This window comes from Peromyscus maniculatus, chromosome 2 (genome assembly GCF_049852395.1).
Source record: "Peromyscus maniculatus bairdii isolate BWxNUB_F1_BW_parent chromosome 2, HU_Pman_BW_mat_3.1, whole genome shotgun sequence".
In the NCBI taxonomy this organism is placed as follows: domain Eukaryota; kingdom Metazoa; phylum Chordata; class Mammalia; order Rodentia; family Cricetidae; genus Peromyscus; species Peromyscus maniculatus.
The window spans coordinates 128,576,185-128,597,423 of record NC_134853.1 but is presented as its reverse complement, the minus strand read 5'-3'; the positions used below and the strand labels follow the sequence as shown (position 1 = coordinate 128,597,423).

The 21,239-nt window shown below is 51.0% G+C and overlaps 1 protein-coding gene across 24 annotated transcripts in view; it reads right to left on the bottom strand.

Annotated features, from left to right (window-relative positions):
• Positions 1–21,239, bottom strand: part of Lrp8 (LDL receptor related protein 8) — a 76,740-nt gene that overhangs the window by 12,010 nt on the left and 43,491 nt on the right. For 3 of the 24 annotated variants that reach the window (XM_076564668.1, XM_076564664.1, XM_076564673.1), the window contains exons 5-18: positions 19,033–19,413; positions 18,106–18,231; positions 17,069–17,191; positions 15,205–15,243; positions 13,904–14,023; positions 13,706–13,831; positions 10,489–10,663; positions 8,370–8,597; positions 7,141–7,259; positions 6,776–6,915; positions 5,232–5,373; positions 4,071–4,223; positions 2,803–3,027; positions 168–236 (exon numbers count right to left, since the gene is read on the bottom strand). In XM_076564668.1, coding sequence (XP_076420783.1) covers positions 168–236; positions 2,803–3,027; positions 4,071–4,223; positions 5,232–5,373; positions 6,776–6,915; positions 7,141–7,259; positions 8,370–8,597; positions 10,489–10,663; positions 13,706–13,831; positions 13,904–14,023; positions 15,205–15,243; positions 17,069–17,191; positions 18,106–18,231; positions 19,033–19,413 — 2,166 coding nt within the window. Of the gene's footprint in view, positions 1–167; positions 237–2,802; positions 3,028–4,070; positions 4,224–5,231; positions 5,374–6,775; positions 6,916–7,140; positions 7,260–8,369; positions 8,598–10,488; positions 10,664–13,705; positions 13,832–13,903; positions 14,024–15,166; positions 15,244–17,068; positions 17,192–18,105; positions 18,232–19,032; positions 19,414–21,239 lie in introns of those variants that run through there. The other 21 variants (XM_076564666.1, XM_076564674.1, XM_076564669.1 and 18 more) reach the window with 15 other exon arrangements.

Genomic DNA, 21,239 nt, shown 5'->3' with positions numbered 1-21,239 from the left:
GGGAGATGCACCTGGATGTTCACACAGGGCCAGAAGCTGGAGAGTACTGTGTGCCACACAAGAACCCAAACTGAACCAGGCAGCATGCAGTTCTTTATCCCTCTACTGCCTTCCCCAAAGCTCGGGCAAAGAGTCCTTTGCCCTCCGTGGACTGGGGCCACACTCACCTATGGGCACGATGATCCCAATGACAGCAGCGGTGACTGTTGAGCCCATCTGGCTGCCTTCGTTCCCATCTGTAAAACACCAACATTTCCAGAGTGATGCTCTGCCGCTGGGAATCCAAGCCCGTACTAGCCCCAAGCTGTAAGAACCATCCACCCTCTTCTGTCCTCACGCTAAAATGACGATCCCAGCTACTATGTAATAAGTCAGTCTTACTACATTTCATCAGAATTCCTGAGGCAGACAGGACAGAGGTTATTTCTATTTCACATATGGCAAACTAAATTTTGATAAATGCAGAGTTAGGACTTGAACTCAAGACTCACGACTCAAGCCCTATACTCTTTCCCTAACATCAGGATGGTAGGAAGCTGGGGGCTGTGCATGGCAGGTGAGTGCCTAGGTCTCCTTGTTGCTGATAGGGTCAGCTGTCTTTTCAAACAAAATCCAGTACATTGCCTCCACTGGTTTTGGTGGTCTGCCTGTTATTTGCATTTCCAGCTTGTTTTCTTAACAGATTAAAATGAGATACACTAGACTGTAGTAGACTGTAAACAGGAGCATAGGCTTCTGGGTCAGGCTTCCCGGGGTCAGATTTTATGTCTGTTACTCATTAGCTATGTGATACTATGAAAGTTAATATAATATGAGACATATAATGTGCATTATATTTATCTTAAAATATTTTCTACCTCTTCAGAATACATTTAAAGTTTAAATGAGGTGATTCATATAAGATACTCAGCACAATGTCTAGCTGGCCTTGCCTAATTCAAGAGGGTAGTGAGGGGGTTAGGAGTTGTTATAAGGGCTAAATTTAAAAAGGTATATTAGCCAGGCATGGTGGTGCATGCATATAACCCACCACTCAGGATGGTAAGGAAAGAAGACCTCAAGTTCAGACTAGGCTAGGCTACATAGTGAGACCCTATCTCTAAATAGATGTTCTTGTTGTCATTGATAAAGGCACAGAAAAGCACACTCTTAAACTGAAGGGTGCTTGAAAACCGACTGTATTTAATTGAATTCCTTTGATAACTCACGACCGTCTTCCCTGTGACATCTGTACAGCATTATCCCATGGGATCCCGTGAGAGCCCTCTGAGGCATGAAACCTAACATCTAGCCATATTTGCTTCACATAAGGTGATGAGTGCTCCTGGCAATGTCCCCAAACCCATCCCTCAATCTATTTCTCCAAGTCACCTCAGGCAAATCTGACCAATCAGAGAGCTGTGCTGCTTACAGAGCTAACTGGAGGGGCTGCAGAGATGGCTCCCTTGTTAGGTGCTTGCCATGTAAGAATGAGGATGTGAATAATGCTCCCTCCCTAGTCTGTGTAAAGCCTGGGGGGCAGCATGTGCCCGTAGTCCCACACTGAGGAGAGACGGGAGGAAACCTGAAGCTTGCTGGCCAGCCAGTTTAGCTCAGTCAGTGAGTTCCAGGTTCTACGAGAGACTCTGCTTCAAGAATTAAGATGGAGAACTATTGAGAAGACCCTCAAAGTTGATCTCTGGCCTTTGCATGTACATGCACATGTGCACCCATACACATGAACATGTACATGCATACACACACACACACACCAAAAAAAAAAAAAGGAAAGGAAAAAGAGAAAAATAAGCCAAACAAACTAATCGGAAGCACTGCTGTCTTCTTGCTGTGATGTGCTAGAACTTCCTGAGGCCTGTGAGGACGGCTCCGAGCCCTGCCCCAGATGAGAGGAAATGGAGTTTCACCTCCTCTGCAAACACCAGGGTGAATACGCTATTCTTAGAATCCAGCTTCTGCTGGCAAAACAGCCCTGATCTGAAGGGTGTTAGCAGGTTGCTTGGATTCTGGGCCAGTCATGTATGGAAAAAATGTGAGGGATGGTTTAGCCTTTAAAAAGAATTCCCCCTAGTAATTACAAGGGTATTTTCTGGTTAATGAGATAGAACAGTTCCAACGGAGACAATTACTGCTTCCAATGATTTAAGAGATGGTGAGCTTAATAAATTTATCCCAGGGTTTGGAAACAGGCACAAGCAGATCAGAGTTATGGATGTTACTGTCTAGGAGACTCACCAAGACTGATGGAAGCTCAGATTAGAGCTTTCCAAACTTGTTGACACCCACCTCAGGAACTCATGAAACATTAACATACACCTAGGCAGCAGGCACTTCCATTTACAATGCCTATTTTGCCCCACCCCTTCTTGAGGCAGGGGTCTTACCATGTTGCCTTGGCTGGCCTGGAACTCTCTACGTAGACCAGGCTGGCCTAAAACTCTCAGAAATGCACCTGCCTGTCTCCTGTGTGCTGAAATTAAAGATGTACACTACCGTACCAGGCTCCTTTGCCTCTCCTGAGCATCTTAAGAAGCAAGTAGGGGGTAGCTTATTATTTGCTTCTTTTAGGGGAAGAAACTGAGGCTCAGAGATGGAATGAATATTTGCCTCCAGGCCCTTTCAAAGTTATGGGCACCCATTTTCCTCAATCCCAGAATGGCCCTTTCCTCCCTCCCTTGCTTCCTCCTAGGAGGTGGGCATTACTTAGTTCTGCTAAGATCTCTCTTCACAGCCACCCCCAACCTTCATCCTAGCTTCCACAGGACTCCCCCACGTCATGAAAACATGCAGAGGCAGTTTCCTTACAGTGTTGGGAGTGGTCGCTGGTTGCAGGGCTTAGGGTAGACGGGCTGATGCTGGGAGCCCTGGGGACACTAACTGAGTGTGGGACAGCAGCTGTCCGGCTTGGTGTCTCTGTACTGTGGTTCTGGTAGATGGGGTCATGGATGGTTGTCCCAGGAGCTCTTGTGGTGGCAGGTACTGTCCTTGTCATAGCAGAGGCTAACGTTGTAGTTGAGGTAGACTGAGGTGCTAGAGGGGGAAGACCAGGGAGGTCACTTAGACAGAGCAGTTTGTTGCTTTCGTGCCTAAATTATTGCTGCTATGAGTTACATGAAGGGACTCATCCTCTGGGTTTAGCTCAGGTACCACTTTTGTGAACCTTTCCCTCATCCCCCTGAATGGGCCATGATCTTCTCTTCAGCTGAGTCCTGAATCCTAGCACTTGACTTTGATCTGATGAGTCAGTGAAACAGTGCTGTAGAAGTAAGTGTGGAGGAGGCCTCTGTAAAAGACTAGAGGAAGCAGAAACCATACAGATCTGTAAGCATTTTATCCTAATATAGAGTTACCTCATTAGGTTTACATTCTTCACATTCAACAGCTGAACCTGGACATTATAAATGATGCAACAGACTGAATGATCAAGCCAAAGGCCTTGGCTCTATATGGAGATGGGAAATCAACCCTGTTTATGAGGATGAAGTGCTATCCCACCATTAGTTACAGTCGTACTGCAAGGGCTTCTGTGCAGTGTGCTAGGTCTCGCTAAGAAACAGGCAAGCACAGCCATCTGTGTAGAAACAGTCAGTGGAGATGTGGAGATAGAGAGCTTATAACTCGAGATTTTCTTTCTTTTTAAAAAGATTTATTTTATATCTATGGGTGTTTTGCCTGTGTACCATGTGCTTGCCTGGTGCCCTCAGAGGTCAGAAGAAGGCATCAGGATTGGACCCCCTGCTCCCTGGAACTGGAGTTTAGGATGGCCATGAGCCACCATAGGGGTGCTAGGAACTGAACCCGGGTCCTCTGCAAGAGCAACAGATGCTCTCAACCACTGAGCCTTCTCCAGCCCCATTAACTTGAAGTTTTCAGGGGATTCCAGAAACTTCCTGAAAGTTGAATTTAAAATACTTTATGCATATGTGTACTTTTCTGGGAGATGGGAGAGCCTTAGAAGGCTCCCAGGAACTCAAGCGTTCAAGGAGGGTTAAAAAAGAGGAATATGCAAATGTACCAAGCAACCAGGGAAGATGGAGGAAAACCAGAAGCCAAGGGCAATGTCTGTCACCAACCTCGGTAGCATCTCTTCATGTCTGGGCCCAGCCACATCGTGTCAGGACAGGCACACGTGTACTTGGGAGAGTGGCTGGAGATGTGAGGAGCAGGAAGGCACAGGTATTCACAGCCGCCATTGGGCTGGGCGCTCAGTTCACAGGCATCTGCAGCTGATGGCGGGGGAGGGACAGACAGACAGTGTTGGGACACTGACAGGCCATGCCAGGTCCTCTTGTCTACCAAGAATGAGATCCCACCAACTGGGCTTGCTCAGACCTACCAGCACAGTACTTGGTACTTTATTCATACTCTCATTCGGTTCCTGCAGTTCTGAGAGCTAAGTGTTACGTTCTTGACTGACAGCTAAGCCTACTTCAGAGAACAAATGTACAAATCACAACCCTAGGAATTGTGGAGACAGATTTAAATTGAGGTAGACTGACTCCCAAACTACCACCCCTTACTGTTTTGTCTTGTTTTTTCCTCCTCTATGTTTCAAGTCACTTCTTTCTTCTTTAAATTCCTAGAACTAGAATCAGGCACCAAACTTACCTCCTTGCCCCTTGCTGTCCCCCTCCCCCAGTTAGAGTGACAGAGGAGGAGACGACCTAGTAGTAAGAGGACGACATCTGTTCCCAGTGAGCCACCTGGCTCGCTGTAAGGCCTCAAGACACATTATTCTATATTGCTGCAAAACGGGTGCAAGAAGTGTGAACAAGAAGTGAGCGGCGTGTCACGACAATGGAACTTTGCAGTCAGCTAGCCCTGTGCTTCTGTTTTCGTTCTTCCTCCTGTTAACATCGTTTTCTCTCTCTGAGCTTCAGTTCACTTGATTATTGAATGAGAAAAGTAAGGGGTTGGGGATTCAGCTCAGTGGTAGAGTACTTGCTTAGCAAGCGCAAGGTCCTGGGTTCGGTCCTCAGCTCCAAATAAACAAACAAACAAAAAAGAGAAAAATAACAAACAAAACTAGGAAACTTATGTGTTCATTTCTTCCTAGCCTTGCTTCACACAGAGGCTGGAACAAAATGAGACAAGATATGGCAACATGTTCTACGAGAGTGATAACTGTATTCCTGGGGATGCTGGGTCATAGCATGAATGGAAGCAGACACAGCCTGCCAAATGGCAGGAGAGGACACAGGCAGGCCACCAGGGGCCAGGGAAGGTTTACTTACCTGTTGGCTGCTTCAGCTCATGGAAGATTACAATGTCATGTGGGTTATTGAGGTTCTCAGCCAGGATGGAGATTTCCAGGCCATTGAGCCGATTTGCACTGAAGATGGCCTCATTCTCCAGATCTGTCCAGAATACCCTGTCCTGTGGAATACAGATGTAAAGGATAGGGAGCCCAGAATCTCAGCTCATGATCCCAGTCTTAGGGCCTAGCCCTAAATCAGGAAGAACTGAACAGACAGCTTCTCAGAGCTACCTACCCCACCCACAGGTTTTCAGAGGACTCTGCCTCTGAAGATGACACTAACTCTCCTAGTTTCCTTCTATCTTTTTGATTATTTGGTAATTCTGTGCTTTCACCAGAAGGCCAAATCTACTCTACAGCTGAGCTAGGCTGATTTCCTGGAGCCAAAGAAAACCAAGGTTGGATCTCCATAACTAGTACCATTCCCGTGGCTTAGGACTAAGATCAGAAGGAACGTGTAAGTTCTTGAGGGGTAGCTGCTATTGGGCCTCCTGCGAGGATACACATAAGTTTATATGGTTAGTCCATAGAAGCTTGGATATGCATCTGTAGGCAAATCCACAATTACAGATACAACCATGCATCTTGTCCACAGATCCAGATATACCCCACAGGTCCATCTATACTCACAAAGACATGCTCATGAAGTTCCTCTATTAGTGTGTATACACATAAAGCTACACTCGGGAACATACACTTTTACTCTGGTGCATTTATGTAGATACATGCACATTACATGTACTTTACACATGCCAGGGAGACGCTCAAGTACACATACATGTCCAGTACATTTGAATTGAAGCAGGGGCTAGATTTGGAGGAGATCCTTTGCTCACAAGTTCAAGCAGTACTGAAGGAAGCTGCTCTAAGAAAATACTGCATTGCCCACCCCAGGCCATCATCTCCTCACTCTGCCTTCCCTTGATGGCAGGGTTAGTTTTGGGAAGAGCTGGAAGAGAGTAAGAAACTCTGGTAGGTTCTGGCTTTCTTATTTCCCAAGTAGAAAGGATGACAGGGTCAAGGCAGATGGACTTCTTGACTCTACCTTCTTGAGAGCGTCTTGAGAGCTCGAATAGTGTCTGATTTACTTCTATGACCCCAGGATTCGGCAAAGGTCAACAAAACTGAGCTGAACTGCATAGCATCTCTCAGGATGTGTCATATACTAAATGATTCTAAGGAAAGACATATTCCTTCCCCTTCCTCCTTTGGTTAGGTGCCTTGATATGACATAGAGTGCTAGGTGCTAAGGATGTGGAGAAGAAGCATCCGTGCCGAATAATTTTCCTGTGACCTTCTCTGAACGAGGCTCTTTGGGAGAGAGCACAGGAAAGGCTGCCAGGCAGGCAGGGCTGCAGAGCCTCTGTGTAGGCAGCTCTCAGAGTGTATACAAGCATGTCAGTTGGCTTCCCTGTTCTGTTGTTTCCCTTTGGACAAGTCTCAGAGAAGCATCTTATTTGAAGAAGCCTTTTCTAGGTTTCAGATTCCCAGCAGGGTTATGCCTACCCCCTTAGGGCTCACCTCAAATACAGCTATCCCAAAAGGGTGACTCAGGAAGTCAGTGGAGAAAATCAGCATCTTTCTGTTGCCGCCGCTGAAGTCAATGCTGGATAGCTGGTGCAGCTTGGAGTCCACCCAGTAGAGACGCTGGCTCAGCAGGTCTTGAGGAGGAGGGGTCAGGTCAGACACCCGTGACTGTGGCTGCACTCTGCCCACCGCACTCCTCTCTACCCACATTCCCAGGCCCCACACGGAACTTAGCCTGAGGGAACAAAGCCACTTGGCCACCACAAGGGGACACTGAAGCAAGACCCACGGGACTCCTAACAGTTGTCAGGATCAGTTCTAGTGCAGGCTCCCAACTCAGGTAGACAGGCAAGGCTCACCCAGGGTGATTCCATTGGGCCATTCAATATTGTCTGAAACCAGTGTCTGCCGGTCTGCACCATTGAGCCCAGATTTCTCAATCTTTGCCTTGAACCCCCAGTCAGACCAGTACATGAACCTGAAAGATAGAAGAGCCCAAATTTAGCTTCTTGTCTGGGACAGTTGGGGTGGTCTGAGTCACAAAGGCTCAGTGATCCACTGAATAGTTGAGGATTATATTTAATGGGGAAACCTTTAAAATATTTGGGACTATCAAATCTTAGAACTAAGGCACCTTAACCTTCATCTCATGAGAGCATGGAGAAGCTCTGCTTACCCCCAATCTACCCAGTCTCAGCTGAACAGCCTGTGAGCCCAGCCCTGGGGCATCTATGTGGGAAGGGTCCTTGCAAACCTCTCCTGATTTACAGAAGAAAGGAGATGACCATCCTAACTCAGGTCCCTGCTCCTAGGCCCTCGTCTCTACTAGAGCTCATAACAGCCCACTGTTACTGATTCACTCTTTCATGAGGCTGCTTTCAATAGGATTTAAGAGGGTTTCCTTATCTCTTTTTAACAACCAAAGAAAGGAAGAAGGACCATTTCCACTGAGGGAGGAAGAAGGCATTGTTTTGTTCAGGATTCCTAAGCCCCCACCTAGGTGTGGCCAGAATGAAGCAGCCTTGGTGGTAGGGAGCCCACACAGTGAGCAGCAGCAAGGGTGGGAGAGGTGAGAGCTAGGAGCAGATCAGCCCCGGTGACCTTAGTCTTCGGCTCTTCCTGGTTGTGCTGAGTGTGTGGCTTATGTAACCCCCTCTGGGGAAAGCTAGAGGGGGACAGCTTTGGAATTAGGAGGAAAAACTCCTCGGTGTAATGGGGTAGATAGGTATCCCACAATGAAATAGTCTCCATGAAAAGTCGTGAGTTCTTTGCCCCTGAAAAAGGTTAAGCAGCTGCCAGATGCCCACCTACAGAAGCCTAAAGGGCCTCTACCCCGGGAGCTACTCCCAGGAGTGTGTAGTGTTCCAAGATGTGCCACTTCAGTGACACAGTGAAGGAGCCAAGAGTCCAGGGAGATCTCTGGTGGCTAATGCCCAGTACCTGGGCTGGAGGAGAATAGGATGAGGACCGTCGGGACTTCTTCCCTATGTCTGACTGGCCCACAGGCTTCTTGACCCCTCGACGGCTCTTAGACACACGAGAACAACACCTATACTGGTGAGACGGAAAGTTGAGCGGGAATACTCACCCTCGCAGGGGGTCAACAGCAATGGCTCGGGGTTCACTGAGCTCACGGCTGAAGAGAGTACATCGGCGGCGGCCATCGACTGTGGCTACTGAGATGGTCTTATTGCCTGAGTCGGTCCAGTAGATGTGCTTATGGACCCAGTCCACCGCCAGGCCCTCGGGAGAGTGCAGCTGCTCGTCAATGAGGACCACCTGCTCGTCCGGGACACTGGCCTTGTCCATGTGGGCGCTTAGGAGAAAGCAGGGCTGGCCATGGGCAGATGCTCCACCCATGGGCCCATGGGGAGCTGCCTCTGCAGCCCTCCCCCTTTGTCTTCTCTCTGCGCCACGGCAGTGGGCTTGAGAGGAACTTGACTAATCTCCACTCAACATACTCCTTGAGCCACCAGGGCAGGGACACAGGCCTGGTGGAGCTCAGTGAGTGGGGGAGGAAGCTTGTAGGCAGATACAATGCAGTGTGGGAGCTACAGCAGCAGGGGAATGGAGACTGCATAGTCCTGCAGAGCGGGAGAAGCCTTGTGGTTGAGTCCTGAAGGACTAGATCACCAAGGGCACAAAAGGTGAAGCCAGACCCACAAAGAGGCCGGTATATGCAAGTGTAGAAGGAAGCATGTTCTGGGGTGATGCAGTGTTTGCTGTGGTAGAGCTGGCGTATAGGATGTAAAACTGGAACTAAGTGCAGGCAAGAACCACATCCCGATAGCTGTGAGTGCACTGCTAAAGATTTTCTCTCGGGGCAAGGGTGAGGCAGGTCACTGAGTTCAAGGACATAGCTGGGCACGTTAGCTCAGTGTGGTACCCGTGGAATGGATGGATTTGAAAGGAAGGGAAAGCTGAGGGGGAGCTTATGACATGCAGAGGTGAGATAAAGAGGTCGGCAGAAGGCTGTGCAGTGCAGAGAACTGACTATACCAACAGTGGGCACCAGTGGCAGGACTTGGCTTCCCAAATGCTGTTGCCTCCAGGCCACCGTTCCCTCGCTCACCCTCACCATTCTCTCTCCGTGTTATCACTTCCATGCTGTCCACTGCCCTCCATCATTCTGACTCTACAGTCCTGGCTGTAGACTCTACAGTCCTCTTCAGGTCCAGACTGAAAAGCACTCTTAAGCTAGCCCGTGGGTACCTCTACTCAGAGTGTTGCAAACTGCTCATCTCTATTCCTGTCCCTCAAGCCCCAATCTCTGATCTCCTATGTGTCCCAAATAAAAGAGCAGCACAGCAGATAAAAACCCCAAGCCAGATTCCTGAGACTCCCCAAATTAACCGGTGAGTTAGTCTGGGTGATGCCTCATTCAGCCCCATGCCCAGTCTCTCATCAAACCCTGCTTCCCAGGCACGCGTGTTGGACAGGCTCTAGATGCTTCTGTGTATGTAAGGCATGAACTCAGTATGCACATGTGCGCTGTGGGAGGCAGGAATCCAGCTGTCAGTAATCACACTTGGCAGTTTGCTTCTGTCTTCCTGTCTCCCCACTTCCCCACCTCCCCCATCTTTCTACAGTGACTCAGTATCTACCCAATGCCTGGTTATCCAAGAAGGCCAGATATGGCATCTGAGACAGACCTAGGAGAGAACTTTCTCAACTGTCCAAGGAGTTTCCCAAATGCTAAAGTCCACGGCTGAGGTCACAGCCAGGGATCAGAGTATCCCAGTGACCACTGGGATACCACCATCCAGGAAGTTTTCCCAACCACCAAATTGGGTCAGAGGTCTCCTTTCTACCTTAATCTCATGACTGCAAAGAAGGTGGTCCACTAGTGTACATGGGACCCTCCAGGCAGAGGTCAGATCTTAGTCATCTTGAGTCCTCAGGGTCCAGAACACAGATAAGTGGCCTGATTTGTAGGTCTCCTCTGTCCTGTACTTCACTGTTCTGCCACCAGGGGTCAGACACAGTCTAGGATGTGGGCTCAATGGTGTTTTCCCACGACAGCTCTCAGCCTGTGCTGGTGCAGGTTGATGAAGTCCTGGTACTTCTACTGACACTGTGATTCTGTATCCCTTCTCAAGCCCAACTCTGTCCCCAGAGGCGGCAGCAGCGGCCATGCCTCCTCTTCTCTGAAAATAGCCCCTCCCTCAAGCCTCTCATGGCCTGGCTGCAGGGTGCGTGCCACTTACCTATAGATCTTGCGGTAGGAAAGGTCACACCAGTATATTCGATTGGTAGCTACTTCCACGTCCAGTGCCACAACATTCTTGAGCATGGGGATGAGACGCGAGTAGTCCCGCTTCACCAGGTCTATTCTTCGCACCTCGTGTCGGTTGGTGAAGATTAGGGATGGGCTCTTGCCAGCTGCCATGCAAGGAAGCAGTGTCAATGGAGGAAGCAGGGGGTCCATAAAGATCAAGTTCCCGCCACTAGTTTGCTGGGTGAGGCCTCGTTTGCCTATGAAGTAGGAATGATGGTCCCACTTCACAGGCTAGAAGGGCAGCTGAGGAAATGAACGCCAGCACACAGCCGGAGCTCTAGTGTAGATGTAACCAATCGTCTTTTTAAAATAAGAAACACAGAGCCAATGTAAAAGAGAAAGCCTGAGAGGTCAGAGCTCAGAGATAAAATCTTACCTCCTGCAGTGCTCCTAACTTCCCCGAGAGAGAGCTACTTCCTGTTTGTCTGTGTTTAAATAGTCTTTCTGTTCTGCCTTCTCATTGGTTCTAAACCCAACCACATGACTGCCTCATCACTGCCTGTAAGTACCGCCCTCCAGGTCTTAAAGGCATATGTCTCCAATACTGGCTGTATCCCTGAACACACAGAAATCTACCTAGCTCTTCTAACCACCATGCTCTTGCTATGGCTCTAATAGCTCTGACCCCAGGGCAACTTTATTTATTAACATAAAATTAAAATCACATTTCAGTACAAATAAAATATCACCACACTCTAGTCTCTACTAGATACAAGTCCCTGCAGTCCTCACTCCTGCACTGGGGCCTTTGCAGCCCAACCCTGCTGCCTGTCTAGCTCATCGGCCTTCCTCCCATCCTGGGTTCCAGCTAAACTACCTGCCATTCTGCGTTCCTCCCCACCAAGCTTCACTGCCCCGGCCCTTCTCACGTCTTTCCCTTGTCCCAGAGTGTGACTCTTTGCAGCAGTCACTACCCTTTCTGCTTGGGGCTCCACCTGTCATCCTGCGAGGATGGCCCACCTGAGCAATAAAGATCCCTGAAAGATAGGCTGGGTTAAGTTTGTTCAGCCATCTACAGAAACAGGATATAAATGGCATCTGACAAGATCACATACATGCCATGGACAGAACATACAACTGGCCATGTATAGATCAAACCCATTTTTGAACTCTAGAGTTAGGTTTAGATCATGTGAGACCTAGATATTCTTGACTTCCATCTGGAGGTTGCTGTCCCCGAGGTCTTTAAGGACCTTGCACTGCCACACCCCCAGGTGGTTTTGAAATGCATCACACAATTCTCAGACACAGTTCTCATGTTTTCCAGTACACATTTCTGTCAGCCACCTGGTCCCTGTTTCTGTGCATCTGTGCCAGGCTGGATGGGGACAGGATGGGCCCAGTACAGAGAGCTATGTAGGAGCTGGGGCTGTATAGCGTGCAGTGATGGAAACCATCTCAAGGCAGGGGGGTAAGAGCGAAGTGGTGATACAAACGGTCGGGAAAACAGGGCTCACGGTGCAGGAAGTATCAGATGGAAAGCTAGGTTCTAGGCCTGCTCTGTCACCAGTGAACCAGAACTTTCTTCACCTCAAACACAGCCATGACTTTACCTCTCTGAAGTGATAGGCTGGGTTAGAGGGCAACTTGTGAATTTTAATGAGAACTGTGTCAGCAATAGGGACCTTGGTGTTTATTATTTGATTTTTTTATAACTACACCTTAGATATGGATGGATTTGGTGTATATATCCAGCATGTTATCTCTACTGCACATATATAGGCCATGTTACTCATGTCCCATATAGAAGACAGGACAGGTTACATGTGATGTGTTAATGTTTGTTATACATCAATATTAATATTTCAGGCTCTGTGGGTTTCATGTCAAGTATTGTAGCTATTGTTACCATAATCTATGTGTTCTATCACGTATTCGTGTGAGGCTCCAGACTTTTACTGAGCTGTGTTAATACCTCCATGTGGAGAGCTGGTTTCCTTATGCTCAATATGTCCAGCAGTCTACATTCCTCCCAGACCTGCCTCTCTCCCCATCGTTCTCACATACTGAAATAACAATTTGGTTTTTGTTTTTAAGTTTTTTGTCCTTGGAATCTTCTGGCTCATTTTTCTCTAGCATCCCACATCAATTCATAAGCAAAGCCGGTTGTTTGGCCTTCAAAATGTACACATATCTGTTCACCTTCCAGTATTCCCACAGCAGCCCTCCTGCTCCAGCCTTGCTCCTGGAGTACTACTGTACGTGTAGCTTCTCTCTGGCCCTCAGCGTCTGCTCGGTGAAGCCAGGCGGAACTTAAATGTTCCATTTCCCTTCCACTCAGAAAGAACCCTGTGAGGGCTTCCCTCAGACTCAGGAGAAATCAAGTCAGTCTTTACAACAGTCTGGGAGGCTTTGGGGAATGCCGAGTCACCTGACTTCACCTCTCACTAGCCTCCTTGTTCCAGAAACCAGCTTCCTCCAGGCAGTGGCTCCCTCACCATCTAGTCACAGCCCCTTGCTGGGCGTTTGCCTTTCTCTCCCTTCAGCCTGGAATGCCATTCCTGCAGGTAACTACTGGGCTCCTCCTCCTCTTTAGGTCCTCACTCAGATGTCCTTTTTATCTAGTGAGGGCTTCCCTGACTGTTGTTTGAAACCATAGCCGACCACTCTCCAGACGTTTCCATCGCCTCCTACTTTATTTCTCCGTAGTCAGCCCTTACTTGCCCCCTGCCATACACTGTATTTTATTTATCTATCTTCTTTTTTGTCTGTCTTCGTCACTAACAAGGGTGTCTCTGTCTTTTCTGACTGAATCTCTAGTGCCCACAGCAATGTTACTGCTTTTAATATAAAGAATTAAATAATTACCTCGGTCGACTGAATGGATCAATAATAGATCTACACAAGTCATGCTCTTCATGTGAACTGCCTATGCTGGCTGTTTGGCCCACATTTGTGCCCCTACACTGTGCTGTGCAGACGGATGTGCAAAAGGATATCCTGGGTGGCTCTAACCATGCCCGTGGGTGTTAGCGTGCAGTGCATTGTGCATGTCCTTGTATTTTGAGCACTATGCATGACCAACCTGCTTTCTATGTGTCTGTGTGTGCGTTTAACCACTGCTCACATACGTGGTAGTCTGGTGCTTCACAGACCCCCCCCCCCCCTCGCCCCAGAGTTGTTCCTCTTCCTTAGAAAGTCCGTACCTACAGCTTTGCAGTTCTTGGTCAGTGTATCCATCTCATAGCCAGGGTGGCACTCACACTTAAAGTAGCCCTTGTAATTCACACAGATCTGGCTGCAGGCATCTGGGTCCTGGCATTCATCAATGTCTGTGGGAAAGACCACAAGTCAGAACCGGCAGGAGGGTCTGTATCTGCTTGGGCAGATGGGGGAGGGCTCACCGCCACAGGTCTTCTGGTCCACGAGCTGGAAGCCTGCTGGGCATGTGCACTCAAAGCCAATCTTGAGGTCAGTGCAGATATGGGAACAGCCGCCATTATTGTGCAGACACTCGTTCAGCCCTGGTGGGGGGAGGGGGGACACAGGCCGCTGAACTCCTCTGGCAGGCAGGGAAGTGGCCCAGAGCAAAGCCAAGCCTTGGAGCAGCAGACTCCCACAGAGCCAGGAAGACAGGAAGCTGTATTGAACCTTTCTCTTATTAGCCAGGTGACTGGGAAGGAGGAGGATCAGAGGGCAGGTCCCTGATTAGACAAGACAGAGCCAGTGGAACAAGGAGAGCGTCAGTCTTGTCCGCCTAGGCCAGAGTTCCATCCACTACCAGACTAGAGGTAGCTAGGCCTTTCCTGGAGCTCTGAGGTCTTTCACAAACACATTTTTTTTTTCTTGTACATTTCCTTCTAACCTCTAAGCTTAAATGTATGTTCACCCCTTGAGAAACGCCCCCAAAATGCTTTCCGAATGCCTCTGCACATCCATTCTCAGCTTCAAGGAGCCCTCTTCACTCCAAGGCAGGTGACGCCACTTTGGAATGGTGCTGCGCCTATAAATCTGTCTTATAAAGCTGTCTCCTGTGGCTTTCTCCTCCTTCCAGCTCTGTTCGGTGGGGTTGGCCATGGGGCAGGGGCTCCCTCAGATCTCTGTAAAGTGCTGACTTCTGGTCCCCAACCATTTCCATATTTTCACAAGGCAGGGCCCAGAGTTAGTTTGCCAGTCAGGAGTCAGATGATGCAGAATGCCCTTACTTGCTACAGCTGAGTCTCCAGGCCAGACTTCCTTTTACATGTGCCTGCGGCCGGTCAGGACTCTCTCCTGCCAGGACTTACACAGTGGAGCTTCTTCTTCAGCTCCTCTTTGACCTGTCCTAGTCATCTACCTTGCCACAAGCCTGGAGCAGGACTACTAAGGGGATGTCAGGAGGTCATCTGGATCTGGTTCCCTCATTCTCCACTCCCTCACCACACTACCTTCTGGAGAGTTCTAGGGGAAGGCCAGAACCAAGGCTTACCAAGTTCTCACAGCATCTCCTGAGCTCAGAATCACAGAAGGTTAATCCCACAAGCCAGGGGAGAGGGCCCACCAGGTTCATGCAAGTGTCCACTCCAGCCAAGCAAAGCAGAGCTGAGTGGAACCAGCTGTGGCCATGCATGCAGCTGGTTTGCGCTGCCCATCCATCCCAGGCCATGCACAGCTGTGGGTGTCCCCACCTCCAGCTGGAGCCATGCTTAGGGAATGTCCCCATTACCCCTGGGCCTCCTCCTGTTTCCCTGGAATGTTGGTGCAACTGAAAGAACAAGACCACAGCAAGCCCGTGACTTCGGGGACTAGGAGGGTTCCGTCAGGCCCGTCCCTGGGAAGCCCGTCTTCGGGAGGTGGTTTGAGCCACGGTAGCTTCGGAGGGATTGCTGGCACATCTACCGCTGGGAATCATTCTGGTCCCCACAGCCTCTGTCATCTGTCTTGGGCTTTATCATTCCACGAGCACCATCCATTCACTTGTTCTCCCGTTCACTCACAGCCCCATCGTGCACCCACCCACTTCCTTCCTCTCTTTTGTAGGGAGACAAAAGTGTTTGCTGGACACTTAGCCAAGTGGTATGTATAGGTGGCACTGCTCAGGAAGAGCTCAAAATGACTGACTTTTGATGAATGAAGGTATGGAGAACCCAAGGCCAACACAGGTTGAGAGGAAAAAAGCTAGGAGGCCTCAGTTAATTGATCCCTGACGATCTTCTTGAGAAGGTCTTGAAGAGAGTCTCTGTTCCTAACTCTGTGTAGCTTGTAGGTAGAGCTGGGAGAGGAAGGAAGAGGACAGGGTGGTCTAGAGGCCTGAATAGCATTTGATGTCACTTTCCCTAGCACAGTACACACTTGCATGCACACACCTTCATGCATACACACACATACCCACACTAGCTTAGTGCAGAGGCACACACAAGTCTGCAGGCTCCACAGACATGGAAATGCAGGCAGAGATGCATGAATGCAGTAATTCAGAGATGCGGGGACAGACACTGGTCTCTTCACCAGCACAGACAAAAGGACACACCGACAGAAACGAGGACATAGTTCTCTCTAGCATGTCATGCAGAAGAAAGTTTGGTAGGTTAGTAGTCCCTGGATAACTGCAGACCCGAGTGTGGGGAAGCTAGGGTCAGCCGCCCCTGCTTCCCTGCCCCCCTTTTCGCAAACCCCTGCTGGCTCTGGGGGCAGAAGTGTCGTCTCTGCAAGCCCAGGTGGAGGCTCAGGCAGCTTTGCTCAGCCACTCTTCCTTCCAGCCAGTCTGGTTTCATTTTCAGTCTTCAGGAGAGCAAAGAGGCTGATCCTGGGGAGCTCTGGGGCAGGATGTTCCTCTGAGTACCCAGGAGGGGAGATGCTGGGCAGTCTTCCAGGAGGGAGGACAAGGAGGGGCAACCTAGACTCTGTCTTCTGGGGCCTCCTTTGTCCAGTTCTTTGAAATTCTGTCCTGAGACAGGCAGAGATGAAGCACAAACTCTTCTGCTCACACACTGGGCTCCTCCTCCACCTCTAGCTCAGGGCCTCTGCTCTTGCCAGTCCCTGGATGGCTAGCTCACCCTCCTTCTCTCTAGTTTAGACTGCAAGCCTGAGCTCTCCCACGAGCCCAGCGTCTCAGGCTCCAGAATGGTGACATTGTCTGCTGCTGGGAGTACCCTACTCCCATCCAGGCCTGGCCTGAGGAGTGATCCTGGATGGATATGCTCCTGACTGGCTCCCTGGCTTCTCCCAACCTTTGACTCTGCCAGGGACCGGAAGAGCTCAAGGACCAAGGCCAAGGCTAGATCAGCAGGGCAGGGACACAGAAGAAGAGAGAAACTTGTAGAGGGCACATACTCAGTTTGTATATGGCAGAGTGGGGAGGCCCATTTCGTAAGAAGCCGCCTAATCTTTGAGCATCTAGACTTCAAAGGAAAAGGTCCCTGGAGCTCTGCAGCATTCCAGAACAAGAGATACCAGTAGCAGACGGCCCAATGTGAGGCCCCAGGATAGCACTTGGTCTAGAGGGTCAGAACAGGGCCTCGAGCCTGGATGCCAGGAGGGAGCATGGTGAGAACATTAGTTCAGCTGTTAGGTGTAGACAGGTAGCATACCACACTCTTTCTGAGGCTCATCCGACCAGTCCCGGCAGTCCCTCTGATCATCACACACTTTCCCGCCGTCCACGCACTCGCCACTCTTACACTGAAATCTGCGGGGACCCTCACAAGTTGACTCTGTCGGGCCAGACAAGAGAGTGGACAGTGTCTGTGAGACAGTGGGTGGGAGGGTGCGCGGCTGGGCGGGGCCAACCAAGGCCCACAGGAAATGAACGGAGTTCAAGCGCCAGCCCTAATAGACCTTTCAGGGGACCCTAGAACAGACAGTGGAGCCAGGGCCTGTAGAAGCTCTTCCCACAGGACAGACCCTCACCCACTCATGCAGGAGTCTTTGTCCGTTCTGGGAAAGACCGTGCAGCAGCTCTACAGAGCCTGAGCAGGGGCTGCCCATCCCCCAAGGGCAGCGTTTGCCCCAGTGCCTCGTTTGCCCTCTCTGACTCCCCATGACTAGTGGGTAGGGCCTCTATTCCGGTAGGGGCGGGTGGTGACCGGCAGAGCCACCTGAGAACGAGAAGGACTCTTTGGAGGACAGGATTCAGTCTCTGCTCAGTCTGAGAGCTAGTGAGGAAAGCCTTGGGTGCGGACAAACAGTGGGGAGGCTAGTCTTCCCGCAGCGTTTCACATCCCCTTAGCCCTCCTTCAGCTTTTACAAAGTCCTTAATCACCAGCCCAGTTCTTGGGCTGGAAAGATGGCTGCTCAGTGGTTAAAAGCACTGAACTGAGTTCAATTCCCAGCAACCACACGGGAGCTCACAACCATCTATAGTGGGATCTGATGCCCTTTCCTGGCGTACATGCAGATAGGGCATTCATATACGTTATAAACAAAATTTTTTTTTTAAAAGTCCAGTTCTTGTGCCCCAGAACCCCAGTGATAATGGGCAAGTAAGTGATGCTGAAGGGTATCTCAGAGATCAAGGGGAGAACTCCGCCAGCCCTGCTTTCTCCAGGCCAGGGAGGGTGACAGGGCCTTTCCTCAGCTGAGGGTCCATCCTCACGGGGACGCCAACCCTTGCCTGGAGCTCACGCACCCTGCAGGCAGCCAGCTTCGTCGCTCCCATCCGGGCAGTCCAGTTCCAGGTTGCAGCGTTTGATTGCAAGGACACAAGTCCCATCCCCACACGGGAACTCATTCTCACTGCAGGGTCCTGGTGCTGCTGAAACAGGGCAAGAGGAGGTCAGGACCCGTGCGGGGCTCGGAGCTTTCCCACGGCCTCATGCCATGTCCACCCCGGAAAGAATGGAACAGTGACCGAGCTTAGGAGGCCTCAGAGGACACCCAGCCAGAGCATCTCAAGTGTACACATGGGGAGACTGAAGCTCAGAGAGGGGGGAAGGCCTTGCCAAAGGTCACACAGCATTCCAGTCCCGTTTCCCTGCCCACCACCTCAGCACAGATGTGTGGTTTCCATTGAGTCCTGGTGCTCATGACTCAGTGATTTGGTCCGCTCAGTCAACCCTTCCTGAGCCTGGCACTGTGCTGGGTGTTGGTGGGGAGCCCGGACACTAAGAGCCCCTTTCCAGAAGCTCGGGTGCAGAGAGATGAGGAATGCACAGATGAGAATATATCACCGTGAGTGGTGCCTGTCAGAGAGAGCAGCAGGGGTCTGCCAAAGTCCCGTCAGGGACCCAACACAGCTGGGACAGTCAGCAGACTCTGAGAGGCTCAGCACGTAGCCACTCCTAGGACAGAGGTCTCTGGGCAGGGGGGACCAGTGCCAGACTCCCTCTAGCAGGGAGGGGCAGCCAACAGGTGTGATGGAATGGCCACACAGCTGAGACACAGGTGCCTGGCTTCTGGGGTCAGATCTGAGCTCCGCTCCTTAGCAGCCATGTGACCTCCCGCAAGTCACTTCCTTCTCCCAGTGTGAGTCTCTGTTAAAGCAGGGGATGTACTCCGGGTAGGAGGGCCATATCAGCAGGCTCTGGGTGGGACTGGGTGCGCGGAGGGGGCTTACAGCAGTCGGCCTCGTCAGACTTGTCCTTGCAGTCGCGGTCGCCGTCGCAGCGCCAGCCCAGGTGTATGCACTCGCCGCTGCGGCAGGTGAACTGGGCGGCGGGGGCGCAGGCTGCCGCCGTGGCCGTGGTCTCCTGGCCGGCTCGCCCGCAAAGCTCGGCTGCCTCGTCCGAGCGGTCCTCGCAGTCAAACTGGCGATCGCAGACCCAGCGCTCGGGGATGCAGGTACCGCCTCCTCCACAGCGGAACTCCCGGGGCGGGCAGGCCGGGTCCGAGCAGCCGCGCTCGTCACTGCCATCGCCGCAGTCATCGTCGCCATCACACACGAACACAGAGGCCAGGCAGGAGCGGTTGCTGCACTGGAACTCGTGCGGGGCGCACACTGCGCAGGACAGAGAGCCGGTCGGCCGGCCGGATCCCATCCCCCATAACCCAGCCCAGCTCTTGCTACCGGGGTTACAGGGTGTGCTGACCCTCACCTATAGGCTGGAAGAGGTCCTGTTGGAGACTTGAACAGGGAGCATGGTATGAGAGACTGCCACTTCCAAGCAGGGGCTCAGTCATGCTAACTGACCTCGAACCACACTTGCCCTTCCTCAACTTCACCAAGTCCACAGAAATGTCCGCCCTGTAGCCATTGCGTCTTCCCCTCACAGATCCAAATCCCACCTTCAGCCAACCCATGCTTCTTGTTTCCCTGCTAAGGAAATCTCCGTCTGCCCCAGCCCGCCTATGTGCCTTTCTCGGCCACTCCACGTGTCCTTCTTACCCCATTATTCTAAGGACTGGCACAGAGAGAGCCCTCTGTAGGATGTGGGTGTGGATGAATTCGGTAAAGAACAGGTCCTGGCCCTGTCTGGACCAGCGCTTCCTCTCTCTGATAGGCTAGTCTGGAGTCGCAGGAAGGCCTTAGAGACCAGCCCACCCAGGTGCTAGTTTCAAGATAGGAAAACTGAGGCTCAGAGAGGGGAGCGAGCACCTTGCTCAGGGTCACACTGAAACAAGAGCCAGAACTCAGGTTTGGGGCATTTCCTTCCTACTCTGACCCAGCCTCTCAGCTTTCCCTCTCTCTTTGGAGTGTTTTCAAGGCATCCACTCCCTCGCCTCCTCCTCTCTTTCATGTCTCCAGACATTGGCCTCGGGGTTCAGGTGGGTCAGGAATGCTGTGGCTGTGACCACCAACATGGTGGTGGCAGCTCCATATCTTTCCATATGGGGGCGCCCAGGGTCCATGTTTCTATTTTCTGGTGACAAGATGTCAATTTTCATTGTTACTGAACATAAAATCATGTGATGTCTTCAGTGTTACAATGTATGCAGACCTTGTCATGTTCTTGACAGCCCTACCAAGTTCCTGACAGCTGCATTTTTCCCCCTTCTGGGTGTTTGGGATGTGGGGGCATCAGAGGGAAAAGCATGTGCTCTCTGGTGCCCCCACATCTCCCCAGATGCTGCTGCTGACACCCTCCTACCTGTCTAGACACAGCTTCACACACCCAGGGAGAGAAGGGTCTGTCTTCTGAGAGTCCTGACAGAAATTGGATTCTCAATGAGGTTCTGAGGGCCCAGGGACCCCACTCCCTACATTCACAAAGGGGAGGGGCTCAGAGAACTGGAGAAGGGAGGGTTCCTTCTCTGCCCAGGCCACAGGGAGCCTGATAAGCTGTTCTCACACCTTTGGTTCCTATAATTAACAGATGTCCCTGTCCCAGCATGCCCTAGTCAGGTACCCCCCCCCCCAACTCCCTGCAATAGTGGTTGATGGCTTTAAACTGGAAGACTCGTTTGATTACAAGGTTGGGGGTGTCTAGGAAAATGGGGGACTGGCATGGGTGGATGAGTTCTCACAAAAGTATCACAGCTGAAGCCAGAGCCATCACTGAGGCTTTGAAGTGCAGACACTAGCCGGACCCTCACCCCTATTCATACACATCCTGCTTCAGACCCATCCATCCTCCACATTTGGAACCTTAGAAGCCTTAGGAGGAGATGGCCTTGCTCCTGGACCAGGGAGGATGGCTAGGAGAGACTGGGTGGGGATGGGGAGATGCTCTGAGAGGCAGTGGTAGGCAAGTGCCTGGCATACAACCCAGTCTCATAGTCTAGTAGCATGGCCAGTCTGGAGTCCCCAGGGGAAGACTGTAGGACCACCTTATTGTCCCCTTCAGACCTGGCACATAGTAGGTACCCAGAGAAGTGAAATGAGCC